This window comes from Nymphalis io, chromosome Z (assembly GCF_905147045.1).
Source record: "Nymphalis io chromosome Z, ilAglIoxx1.1, whole genome shotgun sequence".
Classification (NCBI taxonomy): Eukaryota; Metazoa; Arthropoda; class Insecta; order Lepidoptera; family Nymphalidae; genus Nymphalis; species Nymphalis io.
Window position 1 is genome coordinate 2,186,784 of NC_065918.1, and position 18,051 is coordinate 2,204,834.

An 18,051-nucleotide genomic window follows, 5' to 3' on the forward strand; every position below is an offset into this window, starting at 1 on the left:
CAATTATTCTTTATTTATCGAGGAATGCTCGGCGTATTTGTTGCTTATTGCTATTTATTTTATGAGATTTGATAAGCGTCTTGTTGGTTCATTAAAGATTTTATAAATTGTATAATTCTCCAGCTGTAAGTTCCATTACTCTAGTATGCAATGTAGTTATTTGTATTAATTATATTTGGTGATTTGTACAGGCTGAACGGCACCATATAGTATACGCAGCATGCAACTACGGCTCGACAGCACTGGTGACTAGGCAGGGGGAACTGCTTATGTTCGGCAAGGATACGCAGCACTGCAATGAGTCCGGACTAGTCACAGGATTGCAAAATGAAAATGTCATTCAGGTATGCATACAATACATTACTTACTTTAACTTTTACTATGCTTAGACTAGGTGGACGAATGTTTGGAGATACCTTCGCTCCCCTCCAAGTCATCCATCGCGTGAGAAAAACTCACTAAAATATGTTAGAATCACAATCAGTCATGAGGTAGGCGCTACAGAAGAATAATGTCAATTCCAATTGATGGTATAATGTAAACTAATTTTAGCTACATATATTTCATGCGACTTGCAGATAGTACTGTTATGTATATACTACAAACCATTCTGGATTAATATATCTTTATTTATAATACAAAATAAGCTATTGACAACACAAATCCACTTCAATTTCCAAATTGCCGGTGAAACTTTCGCTGCTTTTCAAGCCAAAGCGAGCCTAGCGAATTTTATACAACATTTGATACGTGGTGGACAACTACAGGCAATTCGGTACAAGGGACATTGCATTTTAGTAACCAATGTTGGTGGTGCATTGTCCATGTCAAGAATGGTTAATATTTCTTATAGTCTATGGCCACCACTCATAGACCATAGACAAGGTCAATCAAGGTCAAAGTTGTTGACGAAGCAGAAAGGTTTTTAAAAATTTTGTTTGTCATTTAATTTCCATTGAAAAATTCTAATGCTTTAGTCTGTTTATCAGTGTTATATACATATAAATATTTAAAATGAAGTGTATAGGCCGAAGTTAATTGGAAATTTAATATAATATAATAAAATGGTTCGTAAGATTTTTTTTTTCACTTTTTAATTTGTTAAATTGGTTATTTTTTTTTTAAACATGGAATGTATCCTATCACTCTCTAACTATTTGTGTGTGTAAGCAGAGAGACTTGTTACTCGATTCATACTTGGATCAAATGCCATCCGTATATAGATACAATCAATCAATCGTATTCAATACGTCTTTGTTATTCGTATTTGAAACACTTGGTTTTATTAATTATTATGACAGATCAATGTTATTGACAGAAGTATTTATTAATTAATCCTTTATATGTTTTTCAAATGAAGTATCTAAATATTTTGATTGTTTTATACTTACTTAATAATTTTATTTGTTTCGTTCATAGGTCGCATTAGGAAAAGCGCACGCAATCGCTCTTACAAAGTTTGGTGATGTATATTCCTTTGGTATCAACAACAAGGGTCAATGTGGAAGAGAATTCGGATACACAAAAGAGAGTAAGTACATAATCATTTAACTTCAAATGTAAACAAATGCAATAATGATCATATCGTAATTAAAATATATTCACTGTGATACATACTTACTGTGTTAGTACTAGTAGTTAACTTAAATGGTTGCAATTGAGAGTAACAAAAAAAAACACAAACGCCTGCACTATTATATCAAGTTTTGGTCAGGTGGATGTCATTTTTTTATAGAACCTTATCCGAGTCGAAACACGAGTACCAAAGAGGAAGCGAGGCCATGCCCTGAGGAGCATACTTGGAGTGTAGAGTACTGCCGTGTGTGCGTTCTTTGCCGAGAATGCACTGGATTTGGAAGCGGATGCCACTGCGCCACACTGCCCAACAGGGTGCCCGGCGAGTGAGTATATCTCTTGTATTCTATTTTTCTGTCGTTGTAGGGCTTTGTGCAGCCTGTCTATGGTAGGTAACACCAACACATCGGCTACTAAACCAAATAATAATTCAGAACACAGCAATATTTTGTATCGCTTTGACAATATTTTTTAAAATGTGAAAATGGACGTGACCACAGCGCTTAATTGTTCGACATCCGTCTTATTGTAAATAAATAATATACTCTCATTTCTATCTACAATTCTTTCATATAAAATTCAAAGCTTTGGCAATATTCTGAACCTAGAACCCGCGTAAAGAAATCTTACCGTAGTAAATGGCTAATTACTTCACCTAGGCGTTGTCTTCTCTTTAGGAAATCACTGACGGAAGTCTTGCTTTTGCTTAAATACTTCATTACAATTGAAATATATATCAATATTATTTATATAATAAAAAGAAAAAGTTAAATATGAATAGACCTGCGAGGAGGTAGAATAGACCTGCATCACTTCTACATATTGTATTGTGTGCATTCGCGAGTCCCGCGCACAGGCAATCGAAATTACACAGAAAATATTAGTCTCGGAAAACGCCAGTAAACGTTTCGTTAAAGTTATATATGACACGTGCTTAAAATTAGTGGTATAAATTTTCGCAGGTATCACAGTGACCACGGAATTGCTATCAGCTTCAAATTATACCTTAAAGCAAACTAACGTCAGTCATAAGTCCGCCTATCATTGAAAATATTAAGAAAATGTTGCCTTCATCGTCCTCGTTCTCTTTATGGTTTGCATATAATTAATTATCTTTTTTTATTGCATTTTTTTTTCATTTTCACCTTTAATTATCGAAACGACACTAGATAATTTAAGACTAGTATATCCGCACTCTTCATACACTGTTTTAGAATCAGTTATCACTTTTTTCTAAATGATGCCGCCTTGATGACGTCTCGCCAATGGCTCCCTTGGGAATTGACTCCGCCAGTTTAATTATCTGTTAAAATATTTGTGCCGGTTAAATCCTGAAGTACTATTGTATTGCTGTCTAAAATTTAAATCGTGTTCTAAACTCAATCATCATGTAATATTGCACCTTTTACAGCCTAACCATTCGACGCTAACGAACCGAGCGCACTAAAGCGATCGCTAGTTTGAAATAGGAAAGCGCGACACAGTCGCCATTTATAAATAAGCGACTTTGCAGTTAGTAAAGCACTATTTAGGTATATAGGAGTATTTGCATACAGTTAATATAACCTTTATACACCTTACAGTGTGAACTAAACCTGCGTAGACAGAGGCTTTATTTACTTCTTTACAAAGCAAAACAAAATCGAATATATATATATTATATAATATTATATATTATACTCGTAATACGTTTACCTTGGCATTTATTCATTTAAAAATGTTAAAATCTCAGGCTAAAGTATATCTGGGGCTGAATTTACGTATTTTCGTTATTTCAATTGATTTAATGTTGCAGGCGTTGCGGTTGCGGTGAAGGCGACAGTGGATGCAGTGTGTGCGGCGTGTGCAGGCGGTGCTCGGAGGGCTCTACGTCATCCGCTCCAACTTTGAAACCGGACCAAGATAATATATCTATTGGTAAATATTATTTTATAAATTAAATATAATTAATAAAGTTACGACATTCTAAACATTTAATCTATTCACTTCCATTTCAAGATATAATCAAAACATTTTTTTTTCAGTTAACCGACTTGTATAAATCTAGACATCTAATATGATTGTCATTTAAAATAAAAGAAAATATTCCATATAAGGGTTGTTGCATAGTCACACTTACCGCCAGCGCTAGTGGAAAGTGTGCGGGGCAAGAGTTTTTTTTGTTATCGATTGATAGTGAAACCTACTCTCGCTGACAGCCCGCACGGAATGGCAAGTCCGCGTTGGCGGTAAGCTTGATTACGCAACTACCCTAAAGCTTGTTTATGGGTATACGCTACTCTCGAGGAACTCTTCTTATCTCACATTTAGTATGTGAAAGAAAACGGAACAGCACCACGTTTAGCGCCGCTTTGAATATCACATAAGTGACTTGTTTATCTGATACAGTCGCTTATTTCGATATTCGAAGTGGAACAAAACGCTGACTACCAAGAAGCGAATTATGCAGCTGGAAATGTTTAGTTTTTGTGCTTATTGTTTGTTATTGTAAAGTGAAAGAATGTGATAAAATGTATTTTTGGGGTAATCAATAACCTGTAGTATATATTTTTAAGTAACACAATGTAGCATAAAATTCAATAACGTGACACTCGACAGAAAAAGAGCAGGAGCAGTCCAATGAACCTGGACCGTCAACAGCGTCGGCTGCAGCAGCTGGACCGAATCCCAGTGGGTCGGGACCAGGCACAGAGGCAGAACGTGAGGCCGGCGTCAAAGTGAGCTGTCTGTCACCAGCTCGCGTAGTCGTCCCCGGTGGACATCGAATACTCGCTGTAGCCTGTGGACTGCATCATACCATCCTGCTATCCGAACATGGTTTGTGATATAAATACATAGTATACCATAATAGTAGTTCTATTGTTAATATAATGTTCACCTTTTAAGTAAATAATAACGTATATTACTGTACACAGGCGAAGTATTCACGTTCGGATCGAACCAATGGGGCGCGTTGGGTGCGGGTGATATATCAACACATCACCGTCTCGTGCGCGTGCGCGTGCCTCGCGCGGCCGCCATCGCCGCCGGTAGCAATCACAGTGCTGTACTGACGCGCGACGGAGAAGTCTACACCTTTGGAAGTTACCAGGTCAGTACTCACACAGATACATATTCAATATAAACTGCAACGTTCCCAGTGATATTATTAAGAGTTAATTCATGTAAAATTGTTGTTCCTTAAATTTAAAAAAATATATGTTTCACAATTAGAAAGGATCGTTGGGACGAGCCCGACAGGATGAACCGCGAAATGAGCGCAGTCCAATCTGGTATGCAGCACCTGGCCGTGTACCGAGAATAGGACCACGTTATGGCTGCCGAGGAGTATGGATCAGTGCGTCCGGCGACCAGACCTTCATACAGGTCTCACAGGCGATCATCAACACTGACACGCTCTTCAGCTCTACAATCACGTCAAACTCCAACAGTATTAGTTAGTGTCAATTTCAAATTGCATTACATTTCTCTAACCAACTCGTATAATTCTCGTTCAACTGTTATAATCTCTGTTTGCAGTAATTCTACCGAACCGACCGGAGCATTCTTTCAAGTGCGTTACTATAAACAAAAATGATGGTTCGTGTATTGCTTGGACTGGACCCGAACAAGTCGACTTTGTGAACTCACTCGCTTGTCTCGACCCTCTTTACGATGTTCTGTGGTGCTATCAGCCACAAATGCGAGTCATGAAATGTTTTAATATAATTGCATTTGACTCGCACAATTTACAGCGATGCTGCTCGAATGATCCCGAAGCATTTTCGAATGCCGAATTCGAGTATCCGAATTACGGCTGTATGAAGAGGTTGGGAGATTTCCGACATGTAGAAACATTTGATTGGATTACCAATATTCCTGATAAAGAAACGGAGAACATTGTACTTTCCGATATGTCTATTCTTCATCAAGAATTAGCAATACCATGTAGCCCAGGTTTTCAGATTACAAGGTTCCATGCTGCTTTACATTTATTGGGGACCTTAGACTCCCTCACATACGCACACGACAACAAGTATGAGCTATGTATATTTAAACTTTTCATACTTTAAAATCATTCAAATTCGTATAAAAACACGTTTTGTAATATTTTAAAGGTCACCACTAGACGAATGCATACGTGATAATACTGTATTGCCAGTGGCACCATTGATCGATGACTACTTCACTGTGACCCGTTTCGAAAACCACGGTGGCGGTTGGGGCTATTCGGGGCATTCAATCGAAGCTATACGCTTCATGTGTGATAGCGATATAAAACTAGGTAAGATTTATTTAATTGTGGTGTACATGAAAAGTGTATTTATAATCATGATACCCAGTAAGCATATTTAATTTGTGAATTGCGCAGTTATTATCGCCATAGCACTAAAATTTCTTTCTATTTATATTATAGCAGTTCATTATATTACGATAAACAAATGAAACATTTAATTTTGATGCACAGGGGGCGTTGGGTTGTACGGAGGTCGAGGTGAATACACAGCTAAGATTCGACTATACGACATTGGCCCAGACGGAGGAGACCAAGAAGGCGAAGGAGAAATTATTTTTGAAACGGAGGATGTTTTCTATGATTGTGCTCCAAAAGACAAATACCCTTTAATGTTCGAATCACCGCTGCCTGTTATGGTGAGTAGAATGTGCACTAAAATGTCAAATTGAACATATTATATTCGTGTTTTAATCGCGATCATAATAAAATTTATTAAAAAATTTATTCAGTACAAAACAGGTTTGGCACAAACAAAATAATAATCTAGATATTATAAAAAAAGATTGGACGATTGTACAATTGACTGATAAATAAAATAATCCACAGGCCGGGAGATGGTATGTAGTGTCCGCTTCAATAAACGGGCCGTCGTCAGATTGCGGTTCAGCGGGTCAGGCGATGGTAATTAACGACGACGTGGGATTTCATTTTAAAACTTCGAAGAAATCAAATAATGGCACTGATGTTAACGCCGGTCAAATACCCAGTCTCTTGTATAATTTGACGACCTCGGACCATCCGGTACCTATCAGACATTTGGATCCCGGAGAACCAGTAATTGTTCTCTCCAGAAATGTGTCGAGGAAAGTAACAGTATCATGTTTCCGATCGCTTATAACACTTTTGCAGTGGAGTTGGAGGACATTTAAAGATAGTTTATTAGATACAAACGGTCAAATACCAATTAATTATCAAAAGCTTATGATAATGAAACATCAGAAGAGGTTGGTATATATCATGCGAGCTGGAATGAGATTGGTTAAATCTTATATCAAAGAGGTTTATCCGCAGAGTATCAAAAAGAGAAACTCACCCGACTACATGTCGTATTTCGAATCTATAGCGGATGCTAGAAGTTTCATTCAGACTGTAATGGCTGACCAAACGCCTACGTGTGCTTCGTTACCTCGAAAACAAGGTCGAAGTAAAGCTCACAGGATATGCTACGTGCAATTTGCTCTTGAGCTGACTAACTCCGTATTGAAGGAAGCTCATGAGACATTTAACGCATGTTTTTACGCGTTTTTTCCAACACCCATTCTAAAATGGAACCATCTTTGCTTAATGCTATACAATGTCAGGGTAAGTAACATGTGTTTTGATATTTTTAGCTTAGTTGTTATTATATGCTAACAATTATGGTCGTTTGGTTTAGGAAGGCAACGTTCCTCCGGCTCAAATTCGTGAGTTAACAGCAACTTGTGCTGCGATGTGCCTCTCTCTGAGTCTACGCGATGTATTGCAGTACATCGTACCTCTTACCCAGAGTCAAAGAGCTCGCCAGGAGTCACGCAGATCTGAAGTCAAGGTTATTTTTAAAAACGATGTACATACAATTAAACATGTTAAATAAATAAAAAATATTGCAATCTTTATTTACTTCAATTACATGAAAACTTAGTGCAAAGAAGATGAAAATTTCATGACGCTTATTTTAAGTAAAACATTGTATGAAATATTGTCAATCGAGTTTAAGTATAATTTAAATTTTTTATTTTATCATAAATATCATAATAAATGAATACATAAAATAAACGACTGTAAAATATGTAACAATTTTAAAATTTTGTCTTATTAAAATCCTCTAAAACATTTCAAACATTTTGCAGAATAAAGATACACCTAGTAAATCAGCAACAGTACCGCGTTCTTCTCACGCACAGAAACCGCCGCCTGTTCCACCTCGAGCCAAGGGCTCTCAAAAGGTAAGTCGAATAAAAAATTGAACTGCTTCTTTATATATATTCTGATTGTGTCTGTTTCATAAACACAACGTAACAAATTTAAAAATGATATTATTTAAAACTGTTATTACAGGCTCATGGCAACGTCGATAAATCAAGCTACTTAGAGTGGCATCTACTGGACGTTATAGCTCGACTGCTGGATGTAGTACTGAACCCTATCAAGCAGCAAATAACGCATAGGCAATGCGCGCCCGCTCACGATCATGGGGAGCTACAGACGCAGGATCGCCTAGCTGAATATTGCTGCAAGCTGACGGCACGCATTATTTCCGAAATGTCGTTAAGTGCTTTGCAGTATAACAAGGTGAGAACTAATGTCTATTCGATGAAGGTATAGTTAACAATGACGTTATTGACCGACTTTAAAAACTCTTTTTTCTCTATATGTGAAAGATTTTTACAGAATCTATTAACATTGTAATTATATTATTATATTCTCATTTATAGTTGGCGTTAGTTGATAAAAAAGCACAACACGTAAAAAGTGTATTTAACGATACTTACGGTTTTTTATTTATTTAATCGTGTATCACAAATTCGTATCAACTGCTTAGGATGCGATGGTTAAATGGAATAAAATAATAAGCGACCTATTGTGTTACCTGCAGGAAGACCCCGAGTCAAAGACACTTAAGCACCTTGTGACCGCTTCTCGCTTCATGCGCGTGAATTCGATGCGGACGTGGAGCACGGGCAACGGCAGTCCAGACGCGATCTGCTTCAGCGTGGACAGGCCAGGAGTCGCGCTCTCCGGCGCCTGCGTATTCGTTGGCTCAGGAAAATACGATTATTCTTTAGAGCTCTTGCATGACGTAAGTCCTTTTAAATTGTATATTTCACTGAGTGAATTCTATCGTTGTCATTGCTAAGTGTAAGCGGACGTCTGTGCTGTATTATTTGTTATTAAGTTTTCCCTTTTTTCTCTTTTGATTACTTTGTTTTTCTCAATTATATTAAATATTACTTTTTTTTTCATTCCGTCCGTTTCCATTGTTAAACTAATTTCCTGTGTTATCCTTTATTAATGTTGTTTGTAGTTGTCGAAATGCGAACCTCTCTGTTGGTATTATCATATGTAAGCCAATATGGTCTAGTGGCTAAAACACATTAATCTTAACCCAATCTTAAAGATAGCGTGTTCAAATTGGCCTCAATTTAATTTTTCATGCGCTTAATACATAAATTCATCTCACGCTCGGCCGTGACTGAAAATACATGAGAAACATGGATGTGTCGAATAAAATTCTGCCATATATTTATTCATTCGGGTTGATGGAGCCTCGGAGGGCTTAACAATTTCGCAACATTTTCCTCAACAGTAGAGGAGGCCTTTGCCCAGTTGTAGAGCATGCTGTTTTTGCTTACCTTTACAGAGATAAAATAAAAAAATAGAGGTATGTATTTATCATTTTTTTAAATTCATAAATTCAGTGTTCATGACAGATGCGGACAGTAGCAGAAGATGCAAATGCAGCGCACTGTTGGGTTAGCCTTGAAGTGAAGGAAGGAACATTTACATCAGACGATGCTCAACATGATGTGGTGCATCTGAAGTTTATAAGACCTGTTCTACTCAAGGTTATATTCTTGTATTGTTACTTATTAACTCTATCAGTTTAGCGCAATTAATCTATCGGATTTTTTTTGTTTATTACGAGTACAAGTAGTATAAGTTCGTTGGGGCATAATAATATGCTCAGATACAGACAAAGATACAGCTCCTATTTGTCGATGAATAAATATGTAGTTATTTCCTAAATTACATGTGACATTCATTCATTTGAAGGAATATCGATATTGATATATAAAAATATAGAAATTATATTGTAAAATGTTATCATTTAAATATTATTTTAACAGGATGATATTCGGTATGCCTTGCGCTTCTGTTGTGAAGGCGCGCGTACTGCTAGTGGAGACTGCGGATTGCCAGCTGTCACAGGCCCGGATGGCACTACGTTTCACTTCTCCTCATGCTCACTCAGTTTCAATGGAACTACCCTCGCCCGTGGACAGTTGCCTTCTCTTATATATTATAGGTAAAGTTGATCATAGTATTCATAGTAACACTATAAAAATAATGTCCACCGGACCGATTTCCGCTACGGCGGCTAGTCTCAATAGAGACTTGCCAACTGCGCAAGACATATTGTAGTGCACAAGTGTGTGCACAAATACACCTGCACTGTTATTTTTAAAAAAAAAAAAATTATAAAGGAAAGTTTTTTTGTACGATTCGATTTAGATTTATCATCAAATAATAAAAAAATATATTTTTGTTTAAATCTAGGACAAAATGGGTAGATCGCGCTAGCGACACTGCAAACACTGGCGCCCTAATCAACACGGGCTTGGTGGTTCGGAATGTGCAGCGCGTCCAGGACGACATGGACTGGGAGCGTGGTGCTGCTCGCGAGACGGCCGTGGCGGTGGCGGGGCAGCTGGCTGAGCGCGGCGGCGCCTTGTTGGCAATGATGCGTGCACTCTCGCCGGACGACCTGCGACGCGCCGCGCCCGCTTTGGCTGCCGCGCCCGCGCTCAATATTCTGCTGCCGTACGCTCTGTCCAGTCTCAAAGGCCTATCCGATACCAAGGTTAAATACATTTATTCTTATATAAAAATATATTTTTTTGATTGAAATATATGCATACAATTTCGTTTAACTAGCTTTACTTTTTTTATATAACATTACATTGATCACGGTATTCGCTATTGTTGTTGAGTACTTCTTTACGTATTATTTTGATTTATTTATTTTTGTAAACTCTTAAAACTGATGTAATGAATTTGGTGTTTTTTGTTTTAGAGCATTATTAACTTACTCGAAATCATACATAAGCTACTGCCACAAGTAGCGGAAATAAATCTTAAGATGCCAACTAACGATGAAACCCCTACAAATACGACTAGTCACTACTATACATGGGTCGAAAGTGATCATCCATACAAGCAGTCTACCGTCATCAATAAAAGGTAAATGGAATCAACAGAAGGTAAATTTTAAGGTTTTGAAGGATACCGTTGTGCACGGTAGCTCCACTATTCCCTTTGGGAGAAACGCTTCACGCGTTTTTCCAGCGTGAAAAAAAGGATACCATTGTGGACGGTGCTTGGACAATGAATTAATTTTATACTTCTTATAGTACCAATACCTTAGTGAATTACCATCACCAATCGTAATCAGAAGACCTGTTACTTATCGGTCTACCTTCTATAAATAAGAAAAATTGTGTTTTCCCTTCTGGCAAAAGAATATGAAGACAGTTTTGGATATGATTGCCAGTATCTAATTATAGTCTGTAATGAATCTAAACACTAAATAGAATTTTCTTTTTTTAATCCTGTTACTTTAATATATATTTTTTGGTTAAGGGTGCTGTTCCCTCCTCAAGTATCATGGATGACACTAGAGATGGATCCACGCAGCGTTACCGCGCAACCCGAAGACACGCTCACGATCTACGCAGTGGCCGGTGCTCCGAAACATAAGTGTCATTGTGCGAATGATACGCACATCGCAGACCCGCCCTTCCGCAAGGTATATAAGGTAGCGATCGTCCATTCCCCCATTCATTGTAATCACACTGCTACACTACACTGGCTGGTCTATTTCGGATAACTACATGCAGCGATGTCTCTTTCTGGTGACCGTGCCATCCGAATCTTAGATTCGGTATACGTGCCATAAAGACATCTTTAGAGTGAGAGCTATTTTGAGTCGACAGCGCTGCGTATAATTATACAATACATGACCAGCCTTACCTAGCATAAACAAATAATAAAATTATTGAGTGCTAACTACAGTAGTACTAATGCGTGTGATGCACTGTAGGGAAGGACACATTCGCCGTCATTCATTTTCATAATAGACTGAATTAGCATTATAATTAAACGGACTAGCGCTATTATTGCACGGCGAAAGACTTTATTTATATAGACTTAGTTATTTGTTTGAATTAATTATTGCTTTAAAATATTGCACTTTCAAATTAATTAAATTATATATAAATTAAAAATAAATGTACGAAGTTTAAACACTAAGCACTATAAATATTATTCTTATTATTTATAATATAATATTGTAAAAATAAATTTGGTAAATAACTGAATTTCTTAGTATTGAAACATTTACTGAAGTTTTTTACCCACGCTTTATAAAAATTGATAAAAACAAAAAAAAGGCCATCTGTCGCTCGTAATTGAGGTACTATGGTTCCACGGGCAAATAATTGAACAAAAATATCCTGATGTCTGTTCATTATAATATAAAAAAATATATACATTAGGATTTGCGATATTCTGTACATGGATGTTGTATTATAGTAATAAATGAATGAAGAATGTATTGTAACAAAGTTCGGATCGTTGCAGCGGTTAATACAACTAACGTCAGAAACTGGCGAGGCGGAGGAATTGGAGGAAAACGTCTCTGAAGCACCGTGTATGCATTACAACTGCACGTACGTCAGTGTCGCACCGAAGTTTTCAAATAAGTAAGTCAATTTTGTACACTTATTAAGTATTATCAAAGTCAAAATGTTCTATTTTTTTTTAATAGAATAGGAAGGTGGACGACCATATGGGCCACCTGATGGTAAGTGGTCAGCATCGCCCATAGACATTGCCATTGTAAGAAATGTTAACTATCGCTTACATCACCAATGCGCCACCAACCTCGGGAACTAAGATGTTATGTCCCTTGTGCCTGTAATTACACTGGCTAACTCACCCTTCAAACCGGAACACAACAATACCAAGTACTGCTGTTTTGCGGTAGAATATCTGATGAGTGGGTGGTATCTACCCAGATAAGCTTGCACAAAGCTTTACCATCAGTAAAATTTCTTTATTTGAGTAGGCTATTTAGTCACTTTTGAATTGTACTATATGACTAAACTGAGCTTCACTATTAAAGATACAAGTTTATATTCGTATAAAAATAATGTTCGTTGAAAGTGGGCTAAAATTATTGTATTATTTCAGCCCCATTGAGTGGCCACAAAAAGCTTTGTTAGTGCCTGGAAATGAAGTGATTTTTTCGCTGGAAACTGCTTCAGATTATTTGAACGATTACAACAAAACTAATAAGTAAGTATATTCATATGCCTTAATGTTATTGATGCTTGTGCGATTAATGGAAAAATAAAATATAGTTACTAAAGATTTAGAATAAAATAAAAATTAAATACAAGGAATTATATATTTCACGCCAAAAAACATACTTTTGTTAATAAAGTGAAGAGAGTCGCTTCGGCTACCGATGCCTGTGCGTCGGCTACGAGGACAGTCCTGTAGCGGGCTTGAACATGAATGGCGCGAGGACTGGAGGCGGCTCTCTGGCCGCGCTCGAGATGGAGCTCGTGCACCTCGGCGCCACCTGTGCCACGCGACTACTCACACCCGACTTGGATATACCGCCGCTCACTCAAGGTAATGTTCCTTATTCCCAATTCACCATTCACTTGCCCTTATCTATGTATCTTATGTTCAAATATTTATATTCATTCACATTCAAAATAAAAGCATTTCTTTCAAACAACAACGGATGCAACGGGAGCGGTCTTGTCTTGCTCCAAAGTATCAAGGCAATGTTGCACTTTAGTACGATAATCGTCATTATTCTGACTGATAAATATATTTAGTTTGGCTTAAGTTATTTTTTAATCGTTTGTGTCTTGAAATTGCAGCTTGTTAATTAACTTAATTAACTTGATGTTAGAGCTTTGTGCGAGCCCGTCTGAGTAGGTACCGCCCACTCATCACTTATTCTACCGCTAAACAATATTACGCCGAGCCGGTAGTGAGACTGTACAGTAGCATAATGTATATTGCGTTTTAATTTAATCCAATCCAATGTTTATTATCGGTAATACCCATCGACCTTTAAAAAAAACCCTTCATATATTTATGTTATTTGTTCTACCTAATAAATAACTATGTTTTAAGTTAGACCTCTAGCAATACATCGGTAAAAATTGCATTATTTTCCATGCAGTAGATTTTGAGTGATGCCGGTACAAACAGACAGAAACAAAAATTTTTTGAGTTTTGGGTTCTGTTGCTCTTATAAAGACACCCATATTCGTTTTTTTATAATATAACAATACTTATAATGTACATACATCAGCCTGTTACAATTTTATTAGTAGTATTTATAAAACATAAATTAAATTGCGTTTAAAATGCGATTGTATTTAGTTAGAAACTGTATAAAATATGGATGTTGCATCATCCGTTCGTCCCCTGCGTTCGTAAATGTCAAGGCTTTTGTATGCACTATGATATCAAAGATCGCCTCAATGATTACTTCCTCAATTGTTACAAGACATTGTATTACAAAGTGCTATTTCAATTAGAATATGAGTTACTCATACAAAAATATTCAATATTTTATAATAATGATATAATTATATAATCATGGTTTTAACGAAATAATAAACTTAACAAAATAGTTTGTATTTCATTAATGGCTCCTCGGTATCTTCGTATGCACCTCAGGTGTACATACAAATATTAAAGTTAACCAAATAATTTCTAATTTTTTTTTTTTTAGTTTGTAATGAAAACTATTTCTTTTTTTTTATAAAACGTCAAACTCCTTAAAATAGTCTTTAAAGATAAAAATAATTAAAGAATAAGTAGGAACTCGTTATATACAAAGCAAAGGGAAACTGATACATACAAAGTTCCGAGCCACGAAGTATGCCGAGAGCCGTTAATTAAATAATACGCGGTATTATATATTACATGTTGAGTATTTTTTTATATTCGGCTTATGAAAGAAAAATGTCGTTAGTAAAAAAATGTTGCTATGACTCATTAGGCCCTCGATTAGATGATTATATGGCTTGCTCGAGTGGAGCGTCCGCTCGTGACCAGAATGCAGGGCTGCAGGTGTTACCTTGATCCATTGTACTCCAGCTTAGTAATATACTTGATTAGAATTTCAACTTGTTCGTACATTTTCAAATGAAGTATATACATAATTATGTTTCCTATTTATGTATTTATAACAACTACAATATTCTATTATACTTGAATCTTCGTAAAGCTTCGTGTAATGCAATAAATCTTTCATTTATTTGCAACGATCGAAATGGAGTAATAGTAAAAGATATATATAAAGAAGTTGTTCGAATACTAAAGAAATGTTATTATCTATCAGCCACAATAGTTGAGGTGCAAATGCTCGCGATGACGTCGAACTCGGGAAATGGTGACGGAATGGCTGCTGACGAGACAGAAACACTGCTGCTGTCTCGTGGCCTTGAAATAGGACCGCCGCCTGGGATCCAAAGTGTGCTCGACGGAAACCCGTTGCTGAGGTAAGTATCTACTTCGCACTAGAGATTAAGTCACGTGGGTATATTGTGTCTAACATAACAACAATAGTTACAGCGTGTAAATGTTCTGCTACGGCTCAAAAGCCTCCTCTCCTATTAAGGCGATGCTTCGCTTTGATCACTCTGTTTCAATGCGGGTTTGTGGTTATATATGTTGCAGATATTTTAAGGGTTTCCGCACGTTGTATTCCTTCAACGTCGACCACCAAAATAATTATAACCAAAGCACCCGATCACTCCGTATTAGTAACTCAGAATTGAACTCGCGATCTTTGGTTTAGTTTCACGATTTCTATTCACTGAACCGTCTGTGCTTTTACAGTAATTTTATTAATTTGCTTAAAAATATGCGCTGTATAGATACCGTTGTGTAACTATTGTATTTTGAAGGTAAATTATTGTGGCTTGTGATGGTGGTGGATGGTGGTGATGTGAAAGCTGGTGATCATTTAATATATGATATGCTCATGTTTCATAAATTTGTGTTCGAAAGATTTTTTCAAAATAAAAACAAAATATACATGTTGTCTGCCTTCGGAATATTGGATACTTGGATACATTAGTAGAAGCAGGCATGACAAAGTTATACATATAAACCTTTTCTTTAAGGGGCTATCAAGGATGAAACGCTGAAAACAGACCATTTTTCTGTAATATTACGAATTTATTGACATTAATTGAACAATTTAAATGAAAAAAAAAAATCAAAGCATTGGATGTTTGTCTCTTCGATTTTTTCTTAGTAAACCGAATTTTGAACATCAGCTTAAGATACAGACAGGGGCACAGTTATTTTTTTAACAGAAGTTATTATAATCAATTTAATTAGAAATTTTACTCACTAGCCCCCTAACTAAATGCGTCATTACTATTAAATATATAGATAAGTTAATAAATATAATGATGTAGCAAAACTTTGTATTACCGTTAAGTGATACGTCATATTTTGGATGTAAACTTATGATGTCTCTCGGACCGATTTTGGTCAGGGCGGCCATTCTCGACAGAGACAAGCCATCAGCGCAGAAGGGATGATAGTGCAAACGTATGCACAAACACAGGTCACTATTTCCTCAACTCATAACCCAATTTGATGGCAATCTGAATAGACTTGATACCAAGATGTTACTGAATAATAATGCAATAATTTTTTATTGGCTCTATCGGGGAATCGAACCCAGAACCTATTATGCAGCCCCACTTATAAGGCTCGTGGAATGCTTACTAGCGACAAAAGAAACGATGCAGCAACTACACATATATCTATATTAAGGGATACGTATTTATTGTGAGGTTGGAATATATTGGACGTTTGATTATTTAAAGGTAAGTATTCATTAAAATTTAAGTAAAGAAAAAATAATTTAAATGATATGTAAATTACATTAATTAATTCATCTTCGTAAGTCATATATAATACTGGTGATAGAGCTTTGTGCAAGCTCGTCTGGGTAGGTACCACCCACTCATCAGATATTCTACCGCAAAACAGCAGTACTTGGTATTGTTGTGTTCCGATTTGAAGGGTGAGTGAGCCAGTGTAATTACAGGCACAAGGGACATAACATCTTAGTTTTCAAGGTTGGTGGCGCATTGGTGATGTGAGCGATGGTTAACATCTTACAATGCCAATGTCTATGGGCGTTGGTGACCACTTACCATCAGGTTGCCCATATGCTCCGCCTTCCTTTTCTATAAAAAAAGTCAACTTTCTTGTTTCTGTATTTTTATAGATCTAGTTCAGTCAAATAAGGATATAATCTCAAAATTAAAGATAATAAGCTACAAACATGTATAAACAGTTGTTTTAACATTTTACATTACTATGTTATTTAAAAGGTCTCATAGATGCTCGTGGTCGCGGGTCAAGATATTGAAGGTCGAATGTCACTAAAACGTGTTTTTTTTTTCGTAAAAATCTTGTTTCACGTGCTTTTAAAGGCTTTTTAAATTATTAATAAAAGTCTTAGAACCTCAATTGATACATAAATGTTACGTATTGATTGTTTCAAACTTTTGAGAAAACATAATAGTATAAAGTATGAAACCGAGATTAAGCCGGTGGCTTACATTATTTGATTCCTAGGTTTACATAGTTTTCCCTTTATTTTAATAATTTAAATTTTAAAATAATAATACGTATTGTTTATGTTATCTTGTATTATGCTTAGGAATGGAGTGTAATAATATTCACTCACAAATGACTAAATATGGAAAATCTTAGTCATATAGAAATATATCGAGTATTCGCAGTAAGACATTACTAGCCAGACAGTCAAATTCAACTTTATAAATCAAATTTACTTAGTTGAATTACTAAATTAATTTTTGTGTGATTTGTTAGTAATATAAAACTAGTATTTTTTTTATCAAATATACTTAATTATTTATTTAATTGCACAGTCGACTTCAATAGGAGACACTATAACCGTCCAGTCTTTCGAACATGATTGAATAACAAACACACAAACAAAAAAAAAAACTTTCGCATTTATTATATTTAGTAAGATCAGTTTGAGGAAGGGTGCACAGTATGATCGCTCTTTAACGCCGCCTTTTCTTACTACAGTATGCTTACGAAAGTGTATTATATCATAGATAAGAAGCTTTTTTCTCCCACTTAAAAAACGGTTCCTTTTTAGTTATCGCACAGCATAAAGGATTGTTTTACAAATTTCTATCGTATATATAATTTCTAGTAATCTTACAACGAACAATTGCCATTTGACCTACGCAATCGTTTATCGCAAACAATAACATATCGGGTTTAAATAACTTTTCCACCTCTCGTTAAAGATTATTCTTTGTGTTGTTTATAAGTATTTAATAAGCGGGGTCAACGTCTTGATAATTTTTAAATATATTTCAGAATCCATTTTCTCGTTACTC

General features: G+C 36.1%; 1 protein-coding gene across 1 annotated transcript in view; it reads left to right on the forward strand.

The window, feature by feature from the left end:
* LOC126780367 (E3 ubiquitin-protein ligase MYCBP2) overlaps positions 1–18,051 on the forward strand; it is a 93,051-nt gene that overhangs the window by 12,560 nt on the left and 62,440 nt on the right. Inside the window, exons 11-34 of the mRNA XM_050504814.1 lie at positions 192–344; positions 1,420–1,531; positions 1,736–1,901; positions 3,371–3,492; positions 4,174–4,392; positions 4,491–4,666; positions 4,789–5,011; positions 5,095–5,590; positions 5,673–5,839; positions 6,023–6,207; positions 6,398–7,153; positions 7,227–7,379; positions 7,681–7,776; positions 7,889–8,122; positions 8,427–8,630; positions 9,262–9,396; positions 9,679–9,857; positions 10,109–10,412; positions 10,626–10,792; positions 11,192–11,366; positions 12,191–12,312; positions 12,803–12,907; positions 13,056–13,249; positions 14,985–15,144. Coding sequence (XP_050360771.1) covers positions 192–344; positions 1,420–1,531; positions 1,736–1,901; positions 3,371–3,492; positions 4,174–4,392; positions 4,491–4,666; positions 4,789–5,011; positions 5,095–5,590; positions 5,673–5,839; positions 6,023–6,207; positions 6,398–7,153; positions 7,227–7,379; positions 7,681–7,776; positions 7,889–8,122; positions 8,427–8,630; positions 9,262–9,396; positions 9,679–9,857; positions 10,109–10,412; positions 10,626–10,792; positions 11,192–11,366; positions 12,191–12,312; positions 12,803–12,907; positions 13,056–13,249; positions 14,985–15,144 — 5,003 coding nt within the window. The remainder of the gene's footprint in view (positions 1–191; positions 345–1,419; positions 1,532–1,735; positions 1,902–3,370; positions 3,493–4,173; positions 4,393–4,490; positions 4,667–4,788; positions 5,012–5,094; positions 5,591–5,672; positions 5,840–6,022; positions 6,208–6,397; positions 7,154–7,226; positions 7,380–7,680; positions 7,777–7,888; positions 8,123–8,426; positions 8,631–9,261; positions 9,397–9,678; positions 9,858–10,108; positions 10,413–10,625; positions 10,793–11,191; positions 11,367–12,190; positions 12,313–12,802; positions 12,908–13,055; positions 13,250–14,984; positions 15,145–18,051) is intronic.